The sequence below is a fragment of the Fusarium mangiferae genome, assembly GCF_900044065.1.
Source record: "Fusarium mangiferae strain MRC7560 genome assembly, contig: FMAN_scaffold002, whole genome shotgun sequence".
Lineage (NCBI taxonomy): Eukaryota > Fungi > Ascomycota > Sordariomycetes > Hypocreales > Nectriaceae > Fusarium > Fusarium mangiferae.
In genome coordinates, this window is record NW_024573922.1 from 803642 (window position 1) to 824832 (window position 21191).

The window sequence follows — 21191 nt, forward strand, 5'->3', positions numbered from 1 at the left end:
TTTCTCTCGAGTTTAACGCGTTATCTTACGCGACGACAACGCGTGTCACTAGACCTAAAGTAAATATTCACATACAGTCACCACGATATACAACTTCGGCTTTCTCAAATAGGAAAATACGTTCTTTACTGTACTCTTTGTAGTTCTATCATTGCTTGGCGAACAAAATCTAGCACCGACGTCATAATTACTCAATGAAAACCGAACGCTCTAGAACAGCCAAAACATCATCCTGCCTCAGCAAACCCCGCTCTACCACCACGTCCAAAAACGGGCGCTCCTCAGCCAGAGCCGATCTCACGATGCTTGACACTTTGGCATAGCCAAGGCTCGGGACAAGAGCTGTTGCAAGTGCACTCGCGTCAAGAAGATGCTTCTCTGACGTCTCCTTGTTTGCGATGAGGCCCTCGACGCATCGCTTGGCGAATGTCTTGGACACGCTCTTGAGAAGCTGTATGCTGTCGAACAGTCGGTCGCAAACCAAAAGCTCATAGTGATTGATTTCCAACATTCCCTGTTGACATGCCATGGAAACAGCAGCATCATTTCCAGTGATGGCCAACGCCACTTGACAGACTGCAATCGGAATTACAGGATTGACCTTACCGGGCATGATTGAAGAGCCAGCCTGCACGGGCGGGAGGGTAATCTCAGCAATACCGCCATTAGGTCCCGAAGAGAGCAGAATCATGTCGTTTGCAATCTTCCACAAGCTATTGGCAGTGTTTCGCAGCTCAGCTGAGAGACGTGCACAAGTGTCCATGTTCTGCATGCCATCAAACGCGTCGCTACATGGCTGCACTGCAACTCCTAGCGATGAGGAAAGATGCTTGTAGACTGCTGCTTTGTACCCAGACTTAGATCCGAATCCGGTACCAATAGCAGTGCCGCCCATGGGGAGCACAAGAAATGAATCACGGATCGTGCTGAGGTGCTGTCGATGTCTGCGAATGACCGCCTCATGAGCACCAAGAGCCTGACCGTAAGTCATAGGCTGAGCATCCTGGAGACAAGTCCTTCCAAGACGGAGAAGAGTAGAGTATTGCTGGCGCTTCACAGCAAATGCATCCGCAAGCCCCTGGAGAGCATCCAAAGCACCCTCCACGGCACGATACACAGCAAGCTTCATGGCTGAGGGTACAGCATCATTCGTAGACTGTCCCATATTGACGTGATCGTTGGGGTGAACAAACGTATAATCGGAAAGAGCTCGGCCTGAGTTCTTGGCAACAATGTTGGCGATGACTTCGTTGACATTCATGTTGGTAGAAGTTCCACCAGAACCCTCCATCATGTCAACTGCGAAATGCTTGTCATGGACTCCAGTTTTGACCTCTTCGCATGCCTCGGAGATGGCGTTGGCCTGCTCAGATGTGATAGTACCGACTTCATAATTAGCACGGGCTGCTGCTTGCTTGATTACAGCAAACGCGTAGATAAAGTCTGGCCAGGTGGCAATGGGTCGTCCTGAGAGAGGAAAGTTTTCGATGGCACGAAATGTGTTGATGCCGTAGAGAACATCGTCTGGGAGTTCAAGCTGACCGAGACTGTCTTTTTCGAGACGCTTTGTCTCGATGGTAACGGTCACTTTCTGACCGTTGGCTCCTTTGACGAGTAAGCCGTTCGTTGGCTTGGGCTCGCTGGGAACAACCTGACCGATGTAAGCACGTGAACATGGTTGCGTTGGGCAGAGATAAGCGGCTTACGGTCGAGATGATTTGAGTGACCGTCATCGTGTCGGCTGCTGGGCTGACAGTCTTGAAGATTATTTCAAAGTGACGAGGAAGCTGCTAGTCTGGAGTGTGTGCTGGCTTGTTCTGCTTTCTCGTGAGATTCGAGAAGTCTGTCGGTGACGGCGCTGACCATCTATATAGAAATGAGTGGTGTTGCTAATGAGGCCCCCGAGGCTGTTGACATAACCCGGTTTTCTCTCCAGTCCACGGGGTGAGGCTTTCAGCGGGATGAACCGGTGAGAACAGAACCCAAAGTCGATGGTACCTCAGAAACCCATGGCCGCCCTACAGGAGGATGCAGTCGCGGGTACTCGCATACAGCCTTCTGTCTGACATACAGCTGACCAACTGGGTCTCTTCCCTCCCATGCTTCGGCCGCTAAACCATCTCAGCCGATGCTGAAAAAGCTCGCATTAGCGGCCGAAAGAAAGAAGAAAGGAACGAGAATGTGGCCCGCGTGACATATGCGGTGCCATGATACCAACCAGGGATCTGCACTCAACGGGTTTCCGACGTGGCAGATCCCTACTGAGCCGATAATCAGCATTTCTGGTCTTGCGGGGGAACATTTCCTACCCCTCCATTAGCGTTGTTGTCACGTCCCCCTCCTTTTGGCCCAGAGACAACGTATGTGCATTTCTGGGCGCCGTACACCGTTGACAATTGCCGGTTGACCGGTGTGCTGGGTTGCAGAGCAAATCGAGCGATTTGCCACTCGACACTCGTCAGGCATAGCGTCAGATCTGGCAATAGCCGGGTCTCGGCCTGGAAATCTGAGGCCATATCAAGCTCGGGGAGGCAATGCCTTAGATCTCAATCCCAAGTGACAAAAAGACTGGCCCAAGTCTACGAAGGTCTTTGATAGGTTTATTATGGTACCCTCCGTCAGGCTCCGGATTCCTTTTTCTCCCCGAAGCCAAGCCATGTCACTATCGACCGCAAGCTATCTCGACTCACAGTTGCATTTTGAGGTTACTGGTCAGCCACGTGGTTTGTCAGAACATAAGCATGCAGAAAGGGTAATATCGGCCTTATCTTATAGATTGTCTATATTGACTTAGCCGAGCTTGCCACATAAAATGTTCTGCTGTGTAACTCTTAACAGCGTCACTCAACATGTACAACCACACCTTCTCCAACACTAGAAATGTAGAGTAACGAATTGCTTCTCTTATCTTTATGCCCACTGAGAGCAATTATTTAAAAATTCCACCCAGTCAACATCAGACCATAGGCTCTCGCAGAACTCTAATGATGGAACCTCAAATTCTGTTGGTCTTTCTACCGGTCCGGCGTCTTCATTGGTTGTTAGCATTTGAACAATGCTGTCTAAGTCTGCTAGTAAGGCGTTGTGATCTCGGGCAGCCGGGTTACCCGCTTCAGCCATTTCCTTTAAAATGAGGCCGCACTGAGTATAGAGATGCTCGTCATCGAGTTCAGAGGTTTCGGTAAGCTCGGGAGCGACGGCTTTTGCAATAGAGATGATAGAGAGGCTGCTGAAGGCGTGCACTGAGTCCCAATAACCGAATCGCGCTGGTGGGAAAGTTAGCATTCGTACTTGACCGAATCAAGGGCTTGTTAAAGTGCTTACCATGTTTACCGCGATTGAAGAGGTCTATCAGTATCTTGCAATTATTCCTTGCAGCATCGTGGCCTTCTTTGGTCAGTACCTCAATTCGCTGGCGCATTGTTGCATTTAATCTTGATTCAAGGTGGTCAGAATCAACTCCCTGCAACCTGAGAGACAGCTTCTTAGAGAAGAAAGGTCGAAGTAGCACCGTGAAACACTATTCAAGTCAATGCATGACGTCGGAACGTTGACCAGAGACCTACTTGGTGATATCTCAAGTATAGCGATGCAAGTCCGCGAGCACATGATCGCTGGCTCATTTCCTCCGGCACACCATTTTTGAAGTCAAATGAGATATACGTAGGTACCTTTTCCTTCCAAGACCGCAGCGTATCGAAGCACGGCCATAGCTCGAACAGCATGGTCTCCAGATCCGAGACCCGACGTAAGTGACCAACAGATTCCATTATCTGGCACTTGATCTCGCATATTTGTGTCTGCAGTGTCTGGACGCTCGGATCAAAGAATTGGTCCATTTCCGATTCGGGTATGTCTCGTGAAGATGGCAGCCCAGCATCGAACTTATTCGCGGCGTGCGCTGGGGCCAGTCCAAGCTCTGCCACGACCATTCTCTCCATGCAAAAGGATGTCCACCATAGACGCTTTCGATGTTCGAGTATAACCTCTTGCCCTGAGGTCGATGAGCTTGGAGTCCTGTCAAGGAACAAGAGCTTAGCTACTGCTAGGCTCTGCGTCGCGTATTTGTAGGCCATCCTCCGACGATTCAAGGAGTAGCAGTAGAAAGCCTGTTTTATGTAAGATAGCGTCAAAGTTGACAAGACTGGTAGCGTACCATGAGATTCAATGCCTCGACATCTTCTGTTGTAGGCTCCTCTGATGAAACATTTAATAAAGCTACAGCTTGTTCAAACAAGTCTGATCCGGGAGGTGTCGGAGTTTCATACTGTTCAGTCGCAATTTCACCAGAAGGCTGTGATCCATACATGAAGGTTGTAGCCAAGGCAAAGACAAGAGACGCCCTCGAAAGCCAGCTTCTGTCTTGCGATTGGGTCTTGGGATCTGAGAATAGTAGCTGAACCCGTTCCCTAAAGTCTCTTCGGAGAAACCAATGGTGGTCGCAAAAGATGTCTTCGAAGGTGTCGAGTAACTTCAAAGCCAGCGGCGCTGATGGAAGCTTTATCAAGATCCTCGGCTCTGAGCGGAATTAGATTCGTGAGTTGTGATTGCTTCAAGGCTGGAGCAACATACCTATCAAGTCGGATTTAAGTACCGCATATGAGTATCCGCCTTGCTGTTGAATCCCACCCGGACTCTCAGGCAGCGCCATCTGCCGGAGGTCATAGACAAACCGTTCTGCACTGCAGTCATCTAATATAACAGCCCGAGCTGCGACTCTGCTACTAGTCGAGGTACCTGGATCCGAAGGGCTCTGTGACTGTCCTGAATACTCGGGTACATCATCCGTGAAGCTGGGAGTCAAGGATGACGATGGTCGAGAGCCTGCAGCTGTTCTCTCAAGATCCCGTAGGTAGGCTTCTGGTACGGTCACGTATGTAGTCTTCACGGGGTAAACGCAGTCTCGCTGGCGACGAGCGCATCGTCCACATGGATGAGCTCCTTCTATCAGCACAGTTGTCAAACATACAATGAGTAGCGTTCTTACCGCCATCGCACTTCAGTTTCTGAGAGTGGCAAACTGTGCATGCTACTGTGCTTCGGCCCTTGAATCTGCCCATGGCTCACAAACAGAATTGATATACTTGCTCTAATCGCTAGTGACCGTTGTGATAGGTATTGCTTTGTGCATATACCCTGGCTATGAAGCTCTGAAAGGAGACGACCCCGTCAATTACTCGAGGAATTGGAGGCTGGACCCAAGCCACTGGTCCGAAGAGGCTTAAACCAGCAGGAATTTTAGTGGATGCATCGATCGCAGGACAAGGTTCTACGCGATTCAGGCGTGCCACCTAGCAATCACGACAGGTGCTCCCATTGCTACATCACTATAGTCTGGGTTTCGCATGAGTCTCATTGAATTCTTTGAGTAAGTGGCTCAAGGCTCCGATGCGTAAAGGTTTCTCTTTACCAATGAAATACTGGCCTGGAAAGCATCTTTGGACATCAGACAGAGCTTGAAGGAATTGGAGGCTTGGCTTAGTGGAGAGGAGAGCATCGGCTGGAGCGCAGTAGCGGCCGAACATGAATTTGACGTCTCATGATTGGTCTGTTCATCACTAGAAGCAGGTCGGCTCCCATTGCATTAGCGGCCGACATTTCCAAGGGCCATTCACTGGATTATGACCTGTAGATAATGACGCAGGAGAAGAGCAGATCATAACCAGATGCATACAGATTTGATCTAGTGAAGGCAACCTCTGTGCGCCCATACATGTTGATGTACACGGGCACGCCGGGTCCAGGTCCAGGTCTAGGTCAGGCAATAGGGCATATTAACAGCCAGAAGGGCAATTCGCCTAGCCCATGGACGGTATGAACTCAATTGTAGGTAGGTTGCAAAAATGAATTTTGCACGTTTTGTGACAAGGTTTGCTCGGCTGACATACTTATGCAGCCGAAATCTTTGTCCACTCCTCACCAATCCACAATTGCTGACTTGGAGACAGACCAGGCCCCAGGCTTCACATCAAACATGGGGCATTATTCATGTTTTCAACAAAGGCCAAACCTGGCCCCATGGGGAAGAGGGGTAAGCTAAAAGTTACAGAGGCCATGAATGACTCCAACATTTTGACATCGTGATGCGGGGTGATGATCCTGTTGCTGGAACCCCATCTTGAGCACAGCAAACTTTAATTCTTAATGGGCATGTTCGACACTGTCTCTCTGCATTCCCTTCATGTGTTACAAACATACCAAGAGATAAAGAATGCCGAGGCTCTGGGCTACGTTTAATGATAAGTTCATAGCAGACATCCCCATAGTCTTATCTGAAAATGAAGATACGAGTTCTTGAAGCCAATTTTCTAATCACGGATGACCCGTATCATGACACCAGTGAGAAATCCGGGGAACTAAGATAAGTTGCAACACTAACGGCCGCTTTCTCTACCGAGCCGAAACAAAACCTTCGGTTCCCTTCAACTTTCCTATCTCGTGGGTGAGGCAAGGGTTCCCCGTATCATACTCAGAACAACATAAAATCCGGGGAATTGGCGTCCTCCTAACGGCCTCTATGCCTACCGAGCCGACAAGAACTTCGTTTCCCTATCTTACCATCATCTGTATAGCGTCTTTCAAAAAGCTACCCCATGCCAAGCGACTACGCGGAGTCTGGGGAAGTGCTCCAGGCTGATAAGACACCAATGGTTTTGCATACATCAGAGATGTATAAAGACGAGCGTTTCCAATCTGGATGGGAAAGCTCCTCATCATTCGCGGCATCAACTCCTATTTCAGTCAACAGCAGCATATACAACAACATGGATATCGAGAAGAAACCCCACGCCAGCATGGACGAGAATGAGTCTTGCGACTCCAAGAGCCAGGGACAAGTCATATCTCCTAAGCCTGAAGCTCTCCAGCACCTTTCTGATGAGGAACTCACGGCTCTGGAGAAGCGTCTTAGGCGCAAGATCGACCTGCGTCTGCTCCCATGCATGATCTTGATCTACATCATGAACTATCTCGACAGGTAAGATGCCTGACATATAAAGGTTATCAGGGATGCTGACGACACAGGAATGCTATTGGAGCCGCTCGACTTGGAGGCCTGGAACAGGATCTGGGATTGAAAGGCAATGAGTTCCAGGTATGAAAGACATGGAATCTTCTCTCGAGGCTAATCTAACCATTATAGACTGCCGTATCTGTGCTCTTCGTTGGCTATGTTCTCATGCAAGTTCCTTCCAACATGCTGCTGAACAAAATCGGAAAGCCAGCCTCCTACCTTACGGCTTGTATGATCGGATGGGTATGCTATTCCCCAGATGTTCAAACTTGACAGTAAGACTGACAGAGACAGGGTGTTCTATGTGCTTCCACTGGCGCTGTCCATAGCTTCGGCGCACTCACTGCAGTTCGCTTCCTTCTCGGCTTCGTCGAAGCGGCTTTCTATCCCGGCGCCATGGCAACTCTCAGCGCGTGGTATGTGCGAAAGGAACTAGGCGTTCGAACAGCGATCTTCTACTCCGGATCTCTGATCTCTGGCGCCTTTTCGGGACTAATCGCCGCTGGCATCATTGACGGAATGAACGGTGTTGGTGGACTCCTGGCCTGGCGATGGATCTTTATCCTAGAAGGCTCAGCTACTGTTGTCATCGCCTTCTGCTGCTACTGGATTCTACCCGATTTTCCAGCAACCACCAAATGGCTCACTGAAGAGGAACGTGCCATTGCTCTGTGGCGTATGGAAGTTGATGCTGCTGGTGAACAGGACTGGACAGCAGGTGACCAGCAATCTCTCTTCCATGGTTTCAAGCTGCTTCTCCAGGACCCTAAGAATTGGATCCTGATTGTTGTCTGCTATGGCGCTGCCAGTGCCATTGCAATCAACAGCTTCTTCCCTACAATTGTGAAGAGTATGGGCAAAGACAGAATCACTACCCTCCTGCTAACCGCACCTCCATATCTACTGGCCTGCATCGTCTGTGCGGTTGTAGCATGGAACGCCGACCGGGTGCAAGAGCGCTTCTGGCATACCAGTTTGTCTATTGCTTGTGCGCTCGCAGGCTTCATCATCTCAGCTTCCACCACCGGCATTGGTCCTCGCTACTTCGGTGCCATGATCATGCTTCCTGGCATCTACTCCGGTTTCAACATGTCTATGGTATGGACTGCCAACACCAACTTTCGACCCGTGTCTAAACGAGCTGCGGCGCTGGCATTCAACAATGCCCTGGCGACTATCTGCAGTATCTACGGATCCTTCCTGTGTCCCAATGGCGCTGAGCCGCGATTTATTCTTGCTTTCAGTGTAAATGCCGCCATGGCTACTATCGCTATAGTCGCCAGTATCGCGATTCATTTCGTTTTGAAGCGTGCTAACCGGAAGCTGGAACTCAAGGAGGCTGAAGAGGAAGCTGCTGGACGACATCTCCCAGGATCTGGGTTTAGATACCTTACCTAAAGGTCATTGAGTAACAGGATGAAATCGAGAAGTTTAGTGTGGAATAGTGAGAATAATTAGGATAATTTAGGATAACTTAGGATAACTCAGGATAATTCAGAATATATTAAGTTATCCGTCCTTCAGATATTCTTTGCGTCTTAGTAAAGCAAGCAGATATAACTCTGTACCATGTTATGAGCGGAATACATCGAGATCCTCGAGGCATTACTGCTAAACATATTTAGCACACCCATCCGCCATCAACATTGTATACCGCGCCAGTCACAAATGATGCCTCATCACTGAGTAAAAACGCGATTACTCGAGCAACCTCGACCGGATCAGCTCTTCTCTTCTGCACAGTCCCCGAGAGACTGCGCTTGATATGTTCTTCATCATCATGCTCGTTCATAGCAGTACTCACGGATCCTAAACAAAGTCAGCAAGTATTGAGGCCTGTTAGCGGTACAAGCATACCAGGCGAAACGCAGTTGACTCGGATGTGAGAATTCTCTTTCGCAGCTGTGCGCGAAAGGCCGATAACAGCTGCTTTACTTGCGCAGTATGCGACATGCCCCGGAGCACCGAATTGCCCAAACACGCTGGCGGCTGAGACCTGAAGGGCAATCAACAATTGTCCAAAATGTTGTTCTTCAAACTTACAATGCTAGCACCGGCGGACATGGCTCTGAGCTCTGCACGAAGGCAGTTGAACACTCCACGGGTATTGACTGCAAACATCTTATCCCAGACCTCATCACTGTACTCGGTGAGAGGCGCTGGTTCAGCAATGATACCAGCCATGTTCACAGCACCATAGAGCCCGCCGAAATTGTCGACAGTCGTTTTGATCCAAGAGTCTACTGAGTCGCTTTTGCTGACATCTACCACTTGATAGATATGCTTGTCACCCGGCAACGAAGCTTTGGCCTTTTTCAGTGCTTCTTCGTTGATATCGGCGAGGGAAATTGTAGCTCCTCTCTCGGCAAGGAGCTTTGCGGTGGCTAGGCCCATACCAGAGCCAGCGCCGGTCACAGCGATCTGAAGTGTTATTCCTGCCTAATGTTGCACGATGAAAGAGTACTTACCACTTTTCCTTCAAAAGATGCCATTTTGGAACTTGGTATCATAGACAGTGAAGTTTCTTCTACATGATGAAAACGTCGGAGCAGGCTTTGCCAGGTTTAAGTCCAAAGCAGCCCAGCCATAACCAACATGTCTGTGTGACGTATCTCATTCGAAGGTAATTGGCGATGGGTTTACCCCGCATCGAAAGGTGATAAGCGGTTCTGGAAGTGGAAAGTCATCCCAAGTAGCGGTTTGTTACAAAGAACTCATTCTATGGCTACTTTTGCGTGGGGAGCGTTGGCTGGCCATCAACAAAGCAAGTGAGGACACGTCACATAACCACATTTACATGTATGCATGGCAAGACTTGCCGGTTCATATTTGCACTATCTGTATGTTCTCCGATTTCGCTATTTACACAAGCCCATTTTGTCTATCGGTGCTGTCCCTCCCGATCCATATCTGCTCAATACGTTCTTTCGTTTCCGTAAATATCCTCAGCCCGCTTCGCTTTGCAGCGCATTCAAACCATTGTACAAACGACGCCCGTATATCATTATCATCAGTCTCACAAGCTGCAACAAATGCAGGCCATATCAGTCGCAAAGATCCGTATCCCATTCCCGCATCTGATGCATCAAACTCAAGCAGCCGATCCCGCACACCAAGAACATGCTTCTGAAGCATACTCGGATCCAGATCATAGATTCTACGATAAAAGTATACAGAAAGTGCGTGCTGCATTGTATCAGCCAAGCTGTTCAGCAGATTGACAGACTGTCGGTGTTCTGGATCAACAGGCGCTTCGACCATCCATATGGACTGGCGAAGCACATGAAGTTGCTTGATCCATCGCTCAACTGCCTTTGCTCGAGCCATGAACTCTTTCAATGTAAGTCCAGAGTTTATGAGTTCATCTTGGTTTTGCTCTTTCTCTCGTGCAAGCCGGATGACCAGCGAAAGCATAAAGAGGTGAAGCTCTGGTACGCCAAATATCTCAGGATAAAGCGTAGCCGACCATATTCCTGGATGCTGAAGGTGGAGGTCGTTTTCTCCCTCTTCCTGACCCTTGACCTTGTGCATCTCCTGATCCAGGTTACTCCATGTAGTAAGTCGGAAAGACAAGCTATCCTGGCTATAGGCACTGGCGCCGCTTGCTTCTATCGCTTCGCGGACGCGGTTCCGATGATCCAAGTTCAGTGTATTTTGTGTAAAAGTGCTCTCGTGGGACAGCCGCTCAAACACGTAGCAGTGATGTAGTAACCTGACTTTGCGGGACTTTCGTCGGTTCAGGCCTTTTGTTCGGATGAACTTCTCCGTTTCCAGGAAAAAGTACTCTGCTTCATCTCGATTGCCAGAGAGTATAGCAATCTGGACCATCGTCAAGAGAGCCATCAGTATAGACTTGTACTTGGCAGTCTTGGGAATATCGTATGCTGTCTTGAGCATAAGGCAAACATGAAAGTGGGCTTTCTGGTAATATGCTGTGCCTTGGTCTAACCACTTGGTGGAACCGTGAATGCCACCCAGGCTGAAGGCACTGATAGATAATGTGCCATAAAATGCACATAGACTGGCATGGTCCATCTTCTCACCGAGTGTCAAGGCCGCTAAACAGCTTTTAACATGAGGGAGAAAGAGCACGTGCCATGGTGTCTTGCTGTGACGGTATGGAGTCAGGCCCCGAAGCACGATCGTTGCATAGTGTTTGACCAGCAATACAGCATCACGCGGTACGTCTGTGTCGACTTGGGACGATACTGAGCCTGAGCTAGGCGAAAGGTGTGATAGGTAGAGCTTCGGAGACCCAAGCTCAATTGTGGACGACCTTGCAAATGGCGAAGGAGGTTTCTGCGACAAGGCTGATTCACCCATCCAAGGTACGGCACTCTCAGTGCCCATGGCCACAGGATCCCACCAGTCGGGGAGATCGAAGTGCCCTGGATCCAGCCAGCTGCCCACAGGGAAGCTTTCCAGTGCTTTGAACCAATCTGTACGAGGGATGAGCGCGTTGTCTTGACCCGATAGTTGATGCTGAGCATCTCGAGGAGTCGTTCCAGTCGCAAAGTCAAGTGTTGAGGTCACTACTTCCACGTCGTCATCGAATTCAGGGAGTAGCAATTGATCTTCTTCTTCGACAGAGTGAATTTGTGAAACTTCTATCGTGTCGTCTTCTATCTCGTCCAAGGTACTCAATGGATCTGAGGGTAATTGCTGCGTAATGCGAAAAGCACCGAAAGGCCCCCTTGAGATTTGCAGGTCCGTAGACGTCCTTTCGCATTCTTCATCAATCTGAGACAGATGCCAGCCCGCCAGCTCTGGTGGGACGTCTTGCGCAATCTGTTCGCTCAAACGCTCACGTTCTTGTTCCGTCAATAATGGTCTTCGGAATCGAGCGACGCCCGTCGATGAGGGGTCATCAAAGTCGAAGAAGATGTCTTTGCTATAGCCTCCGCAATCGAGACCGGAGATGTTACACATAGAACATCCGGGACGCCCTTCATCGCATTTCACACGACGGCTGCGACACTGCGAAGGGTCAGTAGGGAATGATCGACTGAGTGATTGAACATACGGTAACGCATCCTCCAAACGAACGAGTCCTCCGCCCTGGGACCCGCTTAGCCTTTGCTGTGGACTTCCCTAAGAGAGGAGGCATATTGAAGAGAAGCTATCTCCTCGACGAGACCTTCTTCTCAGCCGGGAATGCCCACTTGTAAAGGGTCCTGAGATGCAGGCATCGGCACTCCCGCCGTGGTGGAGAAGTGAGATAAGGCCAATCGCTTCCCCGCCTTTCGGTTATCGGTACCAATCCCTCTCCTGGAGAAACTTTCCTATCCCAACCAAGCGATGAACAATCAGCAGAGATCGAAACCCTCCAGTTCGTATCGGTAGTTGACTCCTGCAGGGCGCACTTTGATCTCGCGTCCTTGGGATCATCACGTTGATAAGGTTCTCCCCGCACTTTGCAACGGCTCGCCACCTGATCCAAACTTGTGATTGGGCGGGAATGTTCCACTATCGAAGCCACCATCGTAAAAGGAAAGTTATATCTGGTGGCAAGACATGTCGCTTTTCACTGTGTGATAGCATGATAGGAAAGTCGAGCAGACTATCCTGTTCAGGTCATTGGCTGAGCAGAAAATGTGAAGGCAGCTCCGACATGACACGATTGAATCATTTATCTCGAGATATATAGATACAGTTCTGACGTTGGCACTTTGCACCAAGTTGAAGCAACAAGACAATTTTATCCACCGTTGATCATCGCACTATTCACACTATCAGCAATGGGTTCTGTACCTCAGTCTACCAGCACTTTCGACGTTCTCATCCTGGGCGCAGGTCTCTCCGGCCTGTGCTCACTCTACCAACTCAAGAAACGCTTCCCAGAATGGCGTATCAGAGTTCTTGATGCCGCTCCCGATGTTGGAGGCACCTGGTACTGGAACTCTTACCCCGGATGTCGATTCGACTCTGAGTCGCTGTCTTACTGCTTCTCATTCGACAAGGAGCTTCTTGACGAGTGGCACTGGAAGGAAGCCTTTTCGCCTCAACCAGAGACTCACAAGTACATCACTTATTTTGCTGAGAAGCACAATCTGAAGAAAGATGTTCAGTTCAATACCACTGTTACGAAGGCTACATGGAGTGAAGGTGATCGCACATGGACCTTTGTCGATGAAGCTGGCAACGAATACGTCTCCACGTTCTTCATCAGCTGCATGGGCTTCCTCTCTGCGCCTACTCTGCCCGCAATCGAAGGCATTGAAGATTTCAGCGGCAAGCTCTTTCATACTTCTCGCTGGCCCAAGGACCTCGATATCAATCGTGACTTTGTAGGCAAGAGGATTGGAGTAATCGGAACAGGCGCGACAGGCATACAAATCACAACTGCCGTCTCCAAAGTAGATGGTGTCGAATCCCTCAGCGTCTTCCAACGGACGGCCAATTGGTCCGCTCCTCTTCGCAACTCCGAAATCACACTCGAGCAAATGGCCGAACACAAGAAGAACTATGACAATATCTTCAAGATTTGCGAAACAAGTTCATCGGGCTTCATGCATCACGGTGACCCTCGAAAGTCTCTTGAGGTCTCGGAAGAAGAGCGACTAGAGCTCTGGGAGAAGCTTTACAACACTCCTGGTTTTGGAAAGTGGCTGGGCGTATTCTCTGACACGTACACCGATCGATATGCTAACAGTCTGTATTCCAATTTTATGGCCGAGAAGATCAGACAACGGGTTGATGACCCTGCTATTGCGGAGAGCCTTATCCCCAAAGATCACGGCTTCGGTACGCGACGAGTCCCTATGGAGAGTGGATATTTTGAGGCCTTTAACAAGTCAAACGTTCACCTTGTTGATCTGAAAAAGACACCAATCGATCGCGTCACGCCATCAGGCATCCTAACCTCCGACGGCAAGGAACACAAGCTTGACATTCTGATCTGTGCTACTGGATTCAATGCGATCACTGGTGCCTTTAGTGCTATTGACTGGCATGGCAAGCAGAACAGGCCATTGATCGCGACGAGCGACAGCCCTAAGGGTGATCAAGCAGTTTGGGTTGACCACAGACCCCGAACGTTCCTTGGTATTACTGTACCCTCGATGCCAAACATGTTCATGGTCCTTGGTCCCCATCAGCCCTTTGGCAACGCTACACGCAACATTGAGCACGGTGTGCAAGCTATATCAGATATGCTGCAGCACTGCAAGGACAACGGCTACACTTCTGTTGAACCCACAGAGGACGCCGTTGAGCAATGGACTGAGCATGTGGTGAAGTGCAGTGAGAGCCAGGTTCTTATGAATGAGATTGATAGTTGGATGACAGGTGTGAACAAGAACGTCAAGGGCAAGAATGTTAGAAGTGTTGCACGATACAGTGGAAGCATTGGAGAGTATCGAAGGCGGTGCGCGGAGGTCAAGAAGTCGGGATACAAGGGTCTTATTTTCGCATAGATCGAGGTAATTAAAATTCCTTTCAGTTTATAAAGCATTTGCCCTTTTTTGTGCCGTAATATCTGAGGGAGACTTGTGCGCACCGACACTGCTTAGAGGGAAATATGTGCAATTGTGTTCGTGGGCCAAACAATTAACAACTGTGACTTAGCAAAACATATCATAACACTTGTAAGCTTATTTTCTAGCATATATGAAAATACGAATAATTATAGCAACAGTACCAGTTTATATTTGAAGAGCCGTCTCAAGCGCATTCTGCAACTCAGTACGTATTTGGATGCATCTAAGCTCAGTAACCTACAGGCTACAGTGCCAGTCATGGATGAAACAGTTCAACTTAGTCAGTAAACAAGTCACGCGGTGATAATCGATCACAAATTCCCGAGAAGTCTCCGTTCTTCAAGTCCAGCCTCTGTCGCGGAACTGCCTTCTCGTTATCATCTGCTCACCAGATTGAGGCCTTCCAGCGACTACGTTATCATGCATTCCCCGCATTTGAAACAGGAAAGTTATATCTGGGGGCTGATCATGGTGGGGCAAGCCCAAGATAGCGAGAACGCTCCATATCAAACCAGGAAAGCTTCTCCAACTTAGCTTCGGATATCGGTCGCCGAGTCACGGACCTATCAAACGTGGGACAATTGGGATGAAGTAGTTATAGGTGTATAAGAACAACTCCATATTGTGAAGATAGACATCAATATCAATCAGTTTTATCTAAAGAATTTGGCATATCATCAGTCTCTCATCCCCAATACCTTTATTCCAATGGATGTCCCAGGATACGCTCTGATCACAGGAGGTGCTTCAGGTATCGGCCGAGCATGCGCCAGGGCCTTTGCCCGCGATGGCAGTGCCGGTATTGCACTCATAGACCTCAACCTTGAATCTCTGCAGATCGTCAAGTCTGAGATTGAAAAAGAGCAATTGTCACCGAAGAAGGACTTTAAAATTGAGATATACTCTGCAGACGTCACAGATGAGAACCGCATCAACGAGATTGTCGCAGATGTTGCAAAAAAGTATGGCCGCATCGACTATGTTGTCAATGCAGCTGGTATCGCCATGAAGCATCAAGGCGGTGCAGCATTTGCCCATACAGCTGATTGGAACCGTGTTGTCAGCATCAACCTCACTGGAACATTCTTTGTCCTCAGAGCTACAGCACAAGTCATGTTGAAGCAAGACCCCATACGTTCATCTATCAACGGAAGAGAATTACAGCGAGGATCAATCGTCAACTTCTCTTCCATTCAGGGCGTTGTCGGTATCCCACTATCGACATCCTACACAGCTGCCAAGCATGCCATCATTGGTCTCACACGTTCAGCCTCAGAGGACTACGCAAAGGAGGGACTTCGCATCAACGCTATCTGCCCAGGATACACAGAGACACCAATGACAACAAAGAACCCCGAAGTGCTCAAGGCTATGCAAGAGCGAATCACGACAGCTGTTCCCATGCAGAGGATGGGTGCACCCGAGGAGATTGCTGATGGTGTTTTGTATCTTTCTGGAGGACGAAGTTCTTTTGTTACTGGGTCGGCCTTGGTTGTTGATGGTGGCTATACCCAAAGGTAATGACGAGCGGGAGGACGACTGGAGTTGGCACTAGAAGCTGGAACTTGGGTACCATAGAACAAGCAGTAGGCTGATCTGTCTTACGTCTTAGGTTAAGACGGTGCAGACATCTCAGATGATAATCGATTCTGAAACGTGTTTCTATACCCTCGCCTCTTTTCTTATGCCATAGTTAGTGAGTGTACTCTCGGTTGTTGAAGCTGAACTATGCTAAGTTCTCTAGGCCTCATTGCGTTAATCAGTTGACACTTCTTGTTTTGAGATAGCATTAGCCATACGATATCTTTGTTACTTTCTCAGAGAGCAATTGCCATGTCTCGTTCCAACACCAATGTTTTCCTCAGAAATGGAGAAGTGAAACCGGAGCAGTAACGTATTAGTCAGCGGGTTTAGCTCAGTTGGGAGAGCGTCAGACTGAAGTCAAACTTCAATCCTCACCAATAAAAGTGATATCTGAAGGTCGTGTGTTCGATCCACACAAACGGCACTCAATATCTTTTTGCACTTTCTCGCCGCAACCAGACACCGAATTTATACCAGCCCTGCCACTTGCATGCTAACAATGCTTAGCAGCACAGCCTCAAACCGCGACACTAGACCAGCATGCTGACATTTTGGTTCAAGGTCAGAAGTGATTAAGTGTCTAATTTCTAATTTTAGAGCCAACATCAGTCAGACCCCTGTTCCCTGTCCTGCGGAAGCAAAAAAGCTTAAGGTCTCTACTCTAAGTGACACAAATATTTAGGCAAGTTTAGTATAAATTTAGAAGATCCTTAGATTGGCTATTTCTGACACTTAGGGTCAAGGTCCTCTGTTGTCTTGCCTCCCCTTACCTGCTCAACACAGCCTCGACAACGTTTCAGCCCTAGGCAACATTTCTCACATACATCTTGCCCGTAAAAACGCATTATTTCTACATTGTTTATTCTCAAATATAAATCTCAAAATGACAGAGAAGCTGGACCACGGCCCCAAGGTCATGTCCCGTCAATGGCGGAGTATATGCAACGATCTACAAACCTCTTGACAATAGCCGGCACGAAATCCGACTTCTCACGCTTCTTCCACCTCGACACGGCGATGCAAATATACATTGCACCCTTTCACACGCCGTACTCAACACCTTATCAGAGAATCCCAAGTACGAGGCCCTATCGTATGTTTGGGGGGAGCCCGATTTCTCGGAGCCGATAATTCTCAATAATCACACTTTCTTCATCACACCAAGCCTGAGATACATTCTATCATGCCTGAGGCAAAGAGATGACCAGCCCCGAGTTATTTGGGTTGATGCGATTTGCATCAATCAGTCAGATGTCGAGGAGCGGGGTCATCAGGTCGCTCTCATGCGCGAAATCTACTCAAATTGCGAGCAAGATATCGCCTGGCTTGACCCGATGATCGGCAAAGATGTCAAGGCTCGTGAGCTTTACAGCCATCCCTATCTTGACGAAGAAGAAGAATGGGTGCAAAAGGGCATGGACTTGATGCGTGAAATAGCCGAGAAGAATCCACAGACTCTAAAAGAACTGCAAGATCGGGCCCGAGAAGGCTATCGTCTCCTCACGGACTCACAGCTCGTTCTCGGTGCCGTGTTCAGGCAGCCAACACTCTGGAGCCGGCTGTGGGTCATGCAGGAGCTCTCTCTGGCCCCGCGGTTGACGCTCATGTCTCGAAATGCTGAGCTAAACTGGGATGTCTTGAAAAGCCTCTTCAAAGACGAGCCATACTTTGACGCGTTCCACATGGGCCGCGAGAGTAGTCATTCTCTCTTATATTACAAGGACTTTAGTGAAGTGTTCGTCCCCATCAAACTGATCGAGGACCAACGCCGCCTCATGTCACAGGGCAAGGGGTCTAAGCTCATGGATGTGCTGGTGCGATTCCGCGAAATGGAGTCGACTAACCCTCTGGACAAGATATCCTGGCCACCAAAGGCACCATTCTTGGAACAGTCGCACCTGTTCTACAGGATGACAGACGCCTTGAAGCGTTCGATGTCATGAACCTTTACCTTGGCAAGGAAGCACTTGAGCAACCCCAAGAGCATCTCTATGCCCCAAAAGTCGGCGGTAAAGAGATATCAACAGGCGAGACTGCCATTCGTGCATTCTGGCGAACGATGGTAAAGGATTGCACGCTCCCCCCAAGAATGCGTCGGTTGAGACAAACCGAGATTGAGAGGTTGGACGTCGAAAACCAAGAGCAGTTGAAAACTGAATGGAGCCCCCTACAGACATATCGTTTACACTTTGGCAATAAATACTCAAGATCTGCATTCAGTTATCAGCCCGCCGACGACGAGGATCTCACTAAGCTTGACATCGAGGGCCAAATCTCACATCATTACAGCCCTGGTAGCTTCATGTTCGCGGTCACGGATAATGGACTCTTTCTAGCAACGCGCTTTGCTGCGAAGGAGGGTGATGTGGTGGTTGTTCTTGATGGGGGAAAGGTACCCTTGACGTTACGCAAGGTTGAACCCAGAGATGGTGCTGAGGGTGAGGTGTATATGGTTGTTGGTTCAACCTACGTGCATGGTTTCATGGACGGTGAGGCGGAGGCTGGTGTCACTGAAGCTTGGTTGCAGAAGCGGGAGATTCTGATCGCGTGATTCTTCAAAGGTAGACCGAGGTTTTGACCATCACAAATTAGGAGAGCTCTGTTCATACGAATTATGGTGCTCTATAGTGATACTTGCTCGGGACTACCTGAACTTAGTCCATCCTAGGTTCCATAGTTGGTTGCAAACAACAAAGCACTCCGTGAACAAATAGCATCTTTCCCGCCTTAACTACGATCGTCCCGTCAATGAGAGGATATATAACATTACTGAAAGTCCTTTCCATGGCCATCATCCCTCTTGAACATATCCCAAACTGCTTCCAAGTCACAATCGTCAATCGGGTTGGACTTCAGAGCCGCTTCGTGGTTCGCATGCGCCTTATCCAGTCTATCCTTGCATATTTGTACCACTCTTTCAGCATTCTCGAGCTTGAGGGCGCGTACGGAGTGTGCATCGAATGTCTTCTTGAGGTTGCTCATCGCGGCTAGAGTTTGACTGGGTCCATGGAGTCTCTCGTGAGTTTGGCGAAATGCCTCGTCGGCTTCTTGCTTTCGATTACGAGTCTGGACTCTTTCGGCTTGGGTTACTGCCACGGAGCAGTCGCGGTGCAACAGATCTATCAGTGCTTTTCCGGCGTCTCTTTTGAACGAAAGGGCGGTATCAAGTTCTACCTCCATTGTGCGGCGGGCAGTTTTGATCAGATCAAAACTGAGATTTCCCAGAACTTCATCGATGGTGACCCGAGCACGCTTATTTCGGCTTGAGTCTGAGGTTGCATCTTCGAGGGCTCGCTTCGTACCGCGTGATGGATCTCGAAGTTCATGTTCCGTGGACGCGATCGTATCGTGGAGTATATGTGGCTGTCGCTGCTCGGCTGGCGGGCTGGGTGAAGGAGAACTCAATTGCGAACCGACAGTTTCATCTTCGGGTACTTCTTCTTTGCAGTCAACACCAGTCTCGGAACCTGCATAGGTGTTAGCCGATGCCCTGCATGTCTCGGCATTTCGAGAGCGTGGCACAGGCGACCTCATTCACATGGTGTATAACAAACTTGCCTGGCGATGAAATGCGGACATTTCCCACTTCGGCAGGAGATGAAGTCAAGGACTGGTAGGCGAGCAACACTCGGTTCCTGGAAAGGGGCCACGGTTTTGGAGGCTTGCTCTTAGACTTGGGTCCATATTTGATGGTGGCGCCATCTTCGACTGCATTTCTGAGACATCCGTCAGGCTCCCATAGAGAGATCAAGGGAATGTTTCGTTCGGTGGCCAGCTCAGAAATGGCCTTGAGGCCGCGGAGCACGCTGGCTGAAACTTTGCCTTTTTGGAAACCCGCTCGAACATCGGCAGGGATCCAGTCTAGACCTTCCCACTTTTCGTTGAGCCATGCGATGTTCTTTTCACGGCCATCGGGATTGTGCTTCTTCGAAATGATCCTTGATAAATATCTCGGTGCCCCACGCCGAGCCATGTTTCGCTTGTTCAATCGGTTCGATCGATGTTTCTTCAAGACGACACTTGGTGTCGGGAAGGTGGGAGTCTAGCCAAATAAATGTTAGGAAATCTCGCGACAGGTATCCGGGAGACTCACCGATGGCGCTGCAATAGATGAGGTGCTTATCCAGTTTGGCGGGCTGCTGTGGAGATGGAGAGAATATCGCGAGAGAGAAATTGAGAGAATCTTTGTGGTGTTTTGGGGAGAACCTCAAACGCGAGCTTCGTCCGCGTGATTCATAAGGTGACAGGTAACGTATTTGGTGGGTGTCTTCAAGCAGTGCCTGCCAGCTGTTTGCTCTCGAACCACTGTATCGCGCACCTGCATGACACGGAAAGTGACTGGCTCACCTGAGCAGCAAGGACCATGGAATACCAGCATTTCTCGGGTCTAAATTATCGCCATTCATAGAGAATCCATCGGGCAGGATCGCCGTGATCCTGAAGATCATTTCTTATATCACTTTGAGCGCTTCGTGTCAAAGCAACAACCAGGGCATCTGCTTGATTGTGTTATCACGCAGTAGATTCGGAGGTGATAACGAAATGAGGATACCCAGTACTCTCAGATTGGGCTAAAGACTGAATGACTTGAAACCGTCTATAACCGTAATGCTTACCACATTTGCTTGTCAATCTAGAGCTACAACCGCATGCAGTTCTCCCTATGGAGTCGTGAAACGATCGCATTCATGAATGCAACGGTGCAGATCCGTACGGCTGACGGCATAACAAAGCCACTAAATCTCGATCACCCAGGCTCGAAATGTCCAAGACCAGCTGTCAGTTGGGGGCGGTGATGTCATTATTCAACACACGCAGTCCACGCAGCGCTGAGAGTTCTCCTTTTCAGGCGCTTGGCCTGTAGATCCGTATCACAAGGGACGTTATCAGCCACTCCTCTTGAGCCAACCTTCGTAATTCTGCACTTGGAAGTGAGTAGGGCATCTGGAAGATTGACGACGCTTTTTCAAGTTATTTAAGCATGATTTTATAGCGTCGATCTTCCTAACTGAGCTTGAAATATATTCCACGATTGACCCAGCATCTTTCTTGTTCAACTTTCTCTCTGTCGCCATCAATGTCACCCTTATCATCCTATCCGATACATTTAGAACTCC

At 49.1% G+C, this 21191-nt stretch overlaps 9 protein-coding genes and 1 non-coding gene across 10 annotated transcripts; 5 read left to right on the top strand and 5 right to left on the bottom strand.

Moving 5' to 3' along the window:
* Positions 1-187: 187 nt before the first annotated feature.
* FMAN_06470 (uncharacterized protein) lies at positions 188-1733 on the bottom strand (the record flags this gene model as incomplete). The annotated part of the gene is made up of 2 exons (XM_041826745.1): positions 188-1651; positions 1707-1733. 2 exons carry the CDS (start codon positions 1731-1733, stop codon positions 188-190), a joined length of 1491 nt encoding a protein of 496 aa, XP_041677777.1.
* A 1177-nt stretch (positions 1734-2910) lies between these two features.
* On the bottom strand, positions 2911-5060 carry FMAN_06469 (uncharacterized protein; the record flags this gene model as incomplete). Its single annotated transcript, XM_041826746.1, has 6 exons — positions 2911-3266; positions 3325-3520; positions 3567-4109; positions 4157-4518; positions 4573-4941; positions 4988-5060. The coding sequence occupies 6 exons, from the start codon at positions 5058-5060 to the stop codon at positions 2911-2913; spliced, it is 1899 nt and encodes a 632-aa protein (XP_041677778.1).
* A 1533-nt stretch (positions 5061-6593) lies between these two features.
* FMAN_06468 (uncharacterized protein) lies at positions 6594-8410 on the top strand (the record flags this gene model as incomplete). Its single annotated transcript, XM_041826747.1, has 4 exons — positions 6594-6976; positions 7024-7093; positions 7142-7255; positions 7307-8410. The coding sequence occupies 4 exons, from the start codon at positions 6594-6596 to the stop codon at positions 8408-8410; spliced, it is 1671 nt and encodes a 556-aa protein (XP_041677779.1).
* Positions 8411-8633: 223 nt separating this feature from the next.
* FMAN_06467 (uncharacterized protein) lies at positions 8634-9504 on the bottom strand (the record flags this gene model as incomplete). Its single annotated transcript, XM_041826748.1, has 4 exons — positions 8634-8821; positions 8870-9008; positions 9056-9433; positions 9481-9504. The coding sequence occupies 4 exons, from the start codon at positions 9502-9504 to the stop codon at positions 8634-8636; spliced, it is 729 nt and encodes a 242-aa protein (XP_041677780.1).
* A 370-nt stretch (positions 9505-9874) lies between these two features.
* Positions 9875-12119, bottom strand: FMAN_06466 (uncharacterized protein; the record flags this gene model as incomplete). The annotated part of the gene is made up of 2 exons (XM_041826749.1): positions 9875-11989; positions 12036-12119. 2 exons carry the CDS (start codon positions 12117-12119, stop codon positions 9875-9877), a joined length of 2199 nt encoding a protein of 732 aa, XP_041677781.1.
* A 631-nt stretch (positions 12120-12750) lies between these two features.
* Positions 12751-14427, top strand: FMAN_06465 (related to monooxygenase; the record flags this gene model as incomplete). The annotated part of the gene is made up of 1 exon (XM_041826750.1): positions 12751-14427. One exon carries the CDS (start codon positions 12751-12753, stop codon positions 14425-14427), a length of 1677 nt encoding a protein of 558 aa, XP_041677782.1.
* Positions 14428-15198: 771 nt separating this feature from the next.
* On the top strand, positions 15199-16011 carry FMAN_06464 (uncharacterized protein; the record flags this gene model as incomplete). Its single annotated transcript, XM_041826751.1, has 1 exon — positions 15199-16011. One exon carries the CDS (start codon positions 15199-15201, stop codon positions 16009-16011), a length of 813 nt encoding a protein of 270 aa, XP_041677783.1.
* Positions 16012-16394: 383 nt separating this feature from the next.
* On the top strand, positions 16395-16498 carry tRNA. Its single transcript has 2 exons — positions 16395-16431; positions 16463-16498. It is a non-coding gene; the product is annotated as a tRNA-Phe (tRNA).
* Positions 16499-16957: 459 nt separating this feature from the next.
* Positions 16958-18625, top strand: FMAN_06463 (uncharacterized protein; the record flags this gene model as incomplete). Its single annotated transcript, XM_041826752.1, has 3 exons — positions 16958-17004; positions 17045-17859; positions 17931-18625. The coding sequence occupies 3 exons, from the start codon at positions 16958-16960 to the stop codon at positions 18623-18625; spliced, it is 1557 nt and encodes a 518-aa protein (XP_041677784.1).
* A 215-nt stretch (positions 18626-18840) lies between these two features.
* On the bottom strand, positions 18841-20047 carry FMAN_06462 (uncharacterized protein; the record flags this gene model as incomplete). The annotated part of the gene is made up of 2 exons (XM_041826754.1): positions 18841-19541; positions 19597-20047. 2 exons carry the CDS (start codon positions 20045-20047, stop codon positions 18841-18843), a joined length of 1152 nt encoding a protein of 383 aa, XP_041677785.1.
* Positions 20048-21191: the final 1144 nt, after the last annotated feature.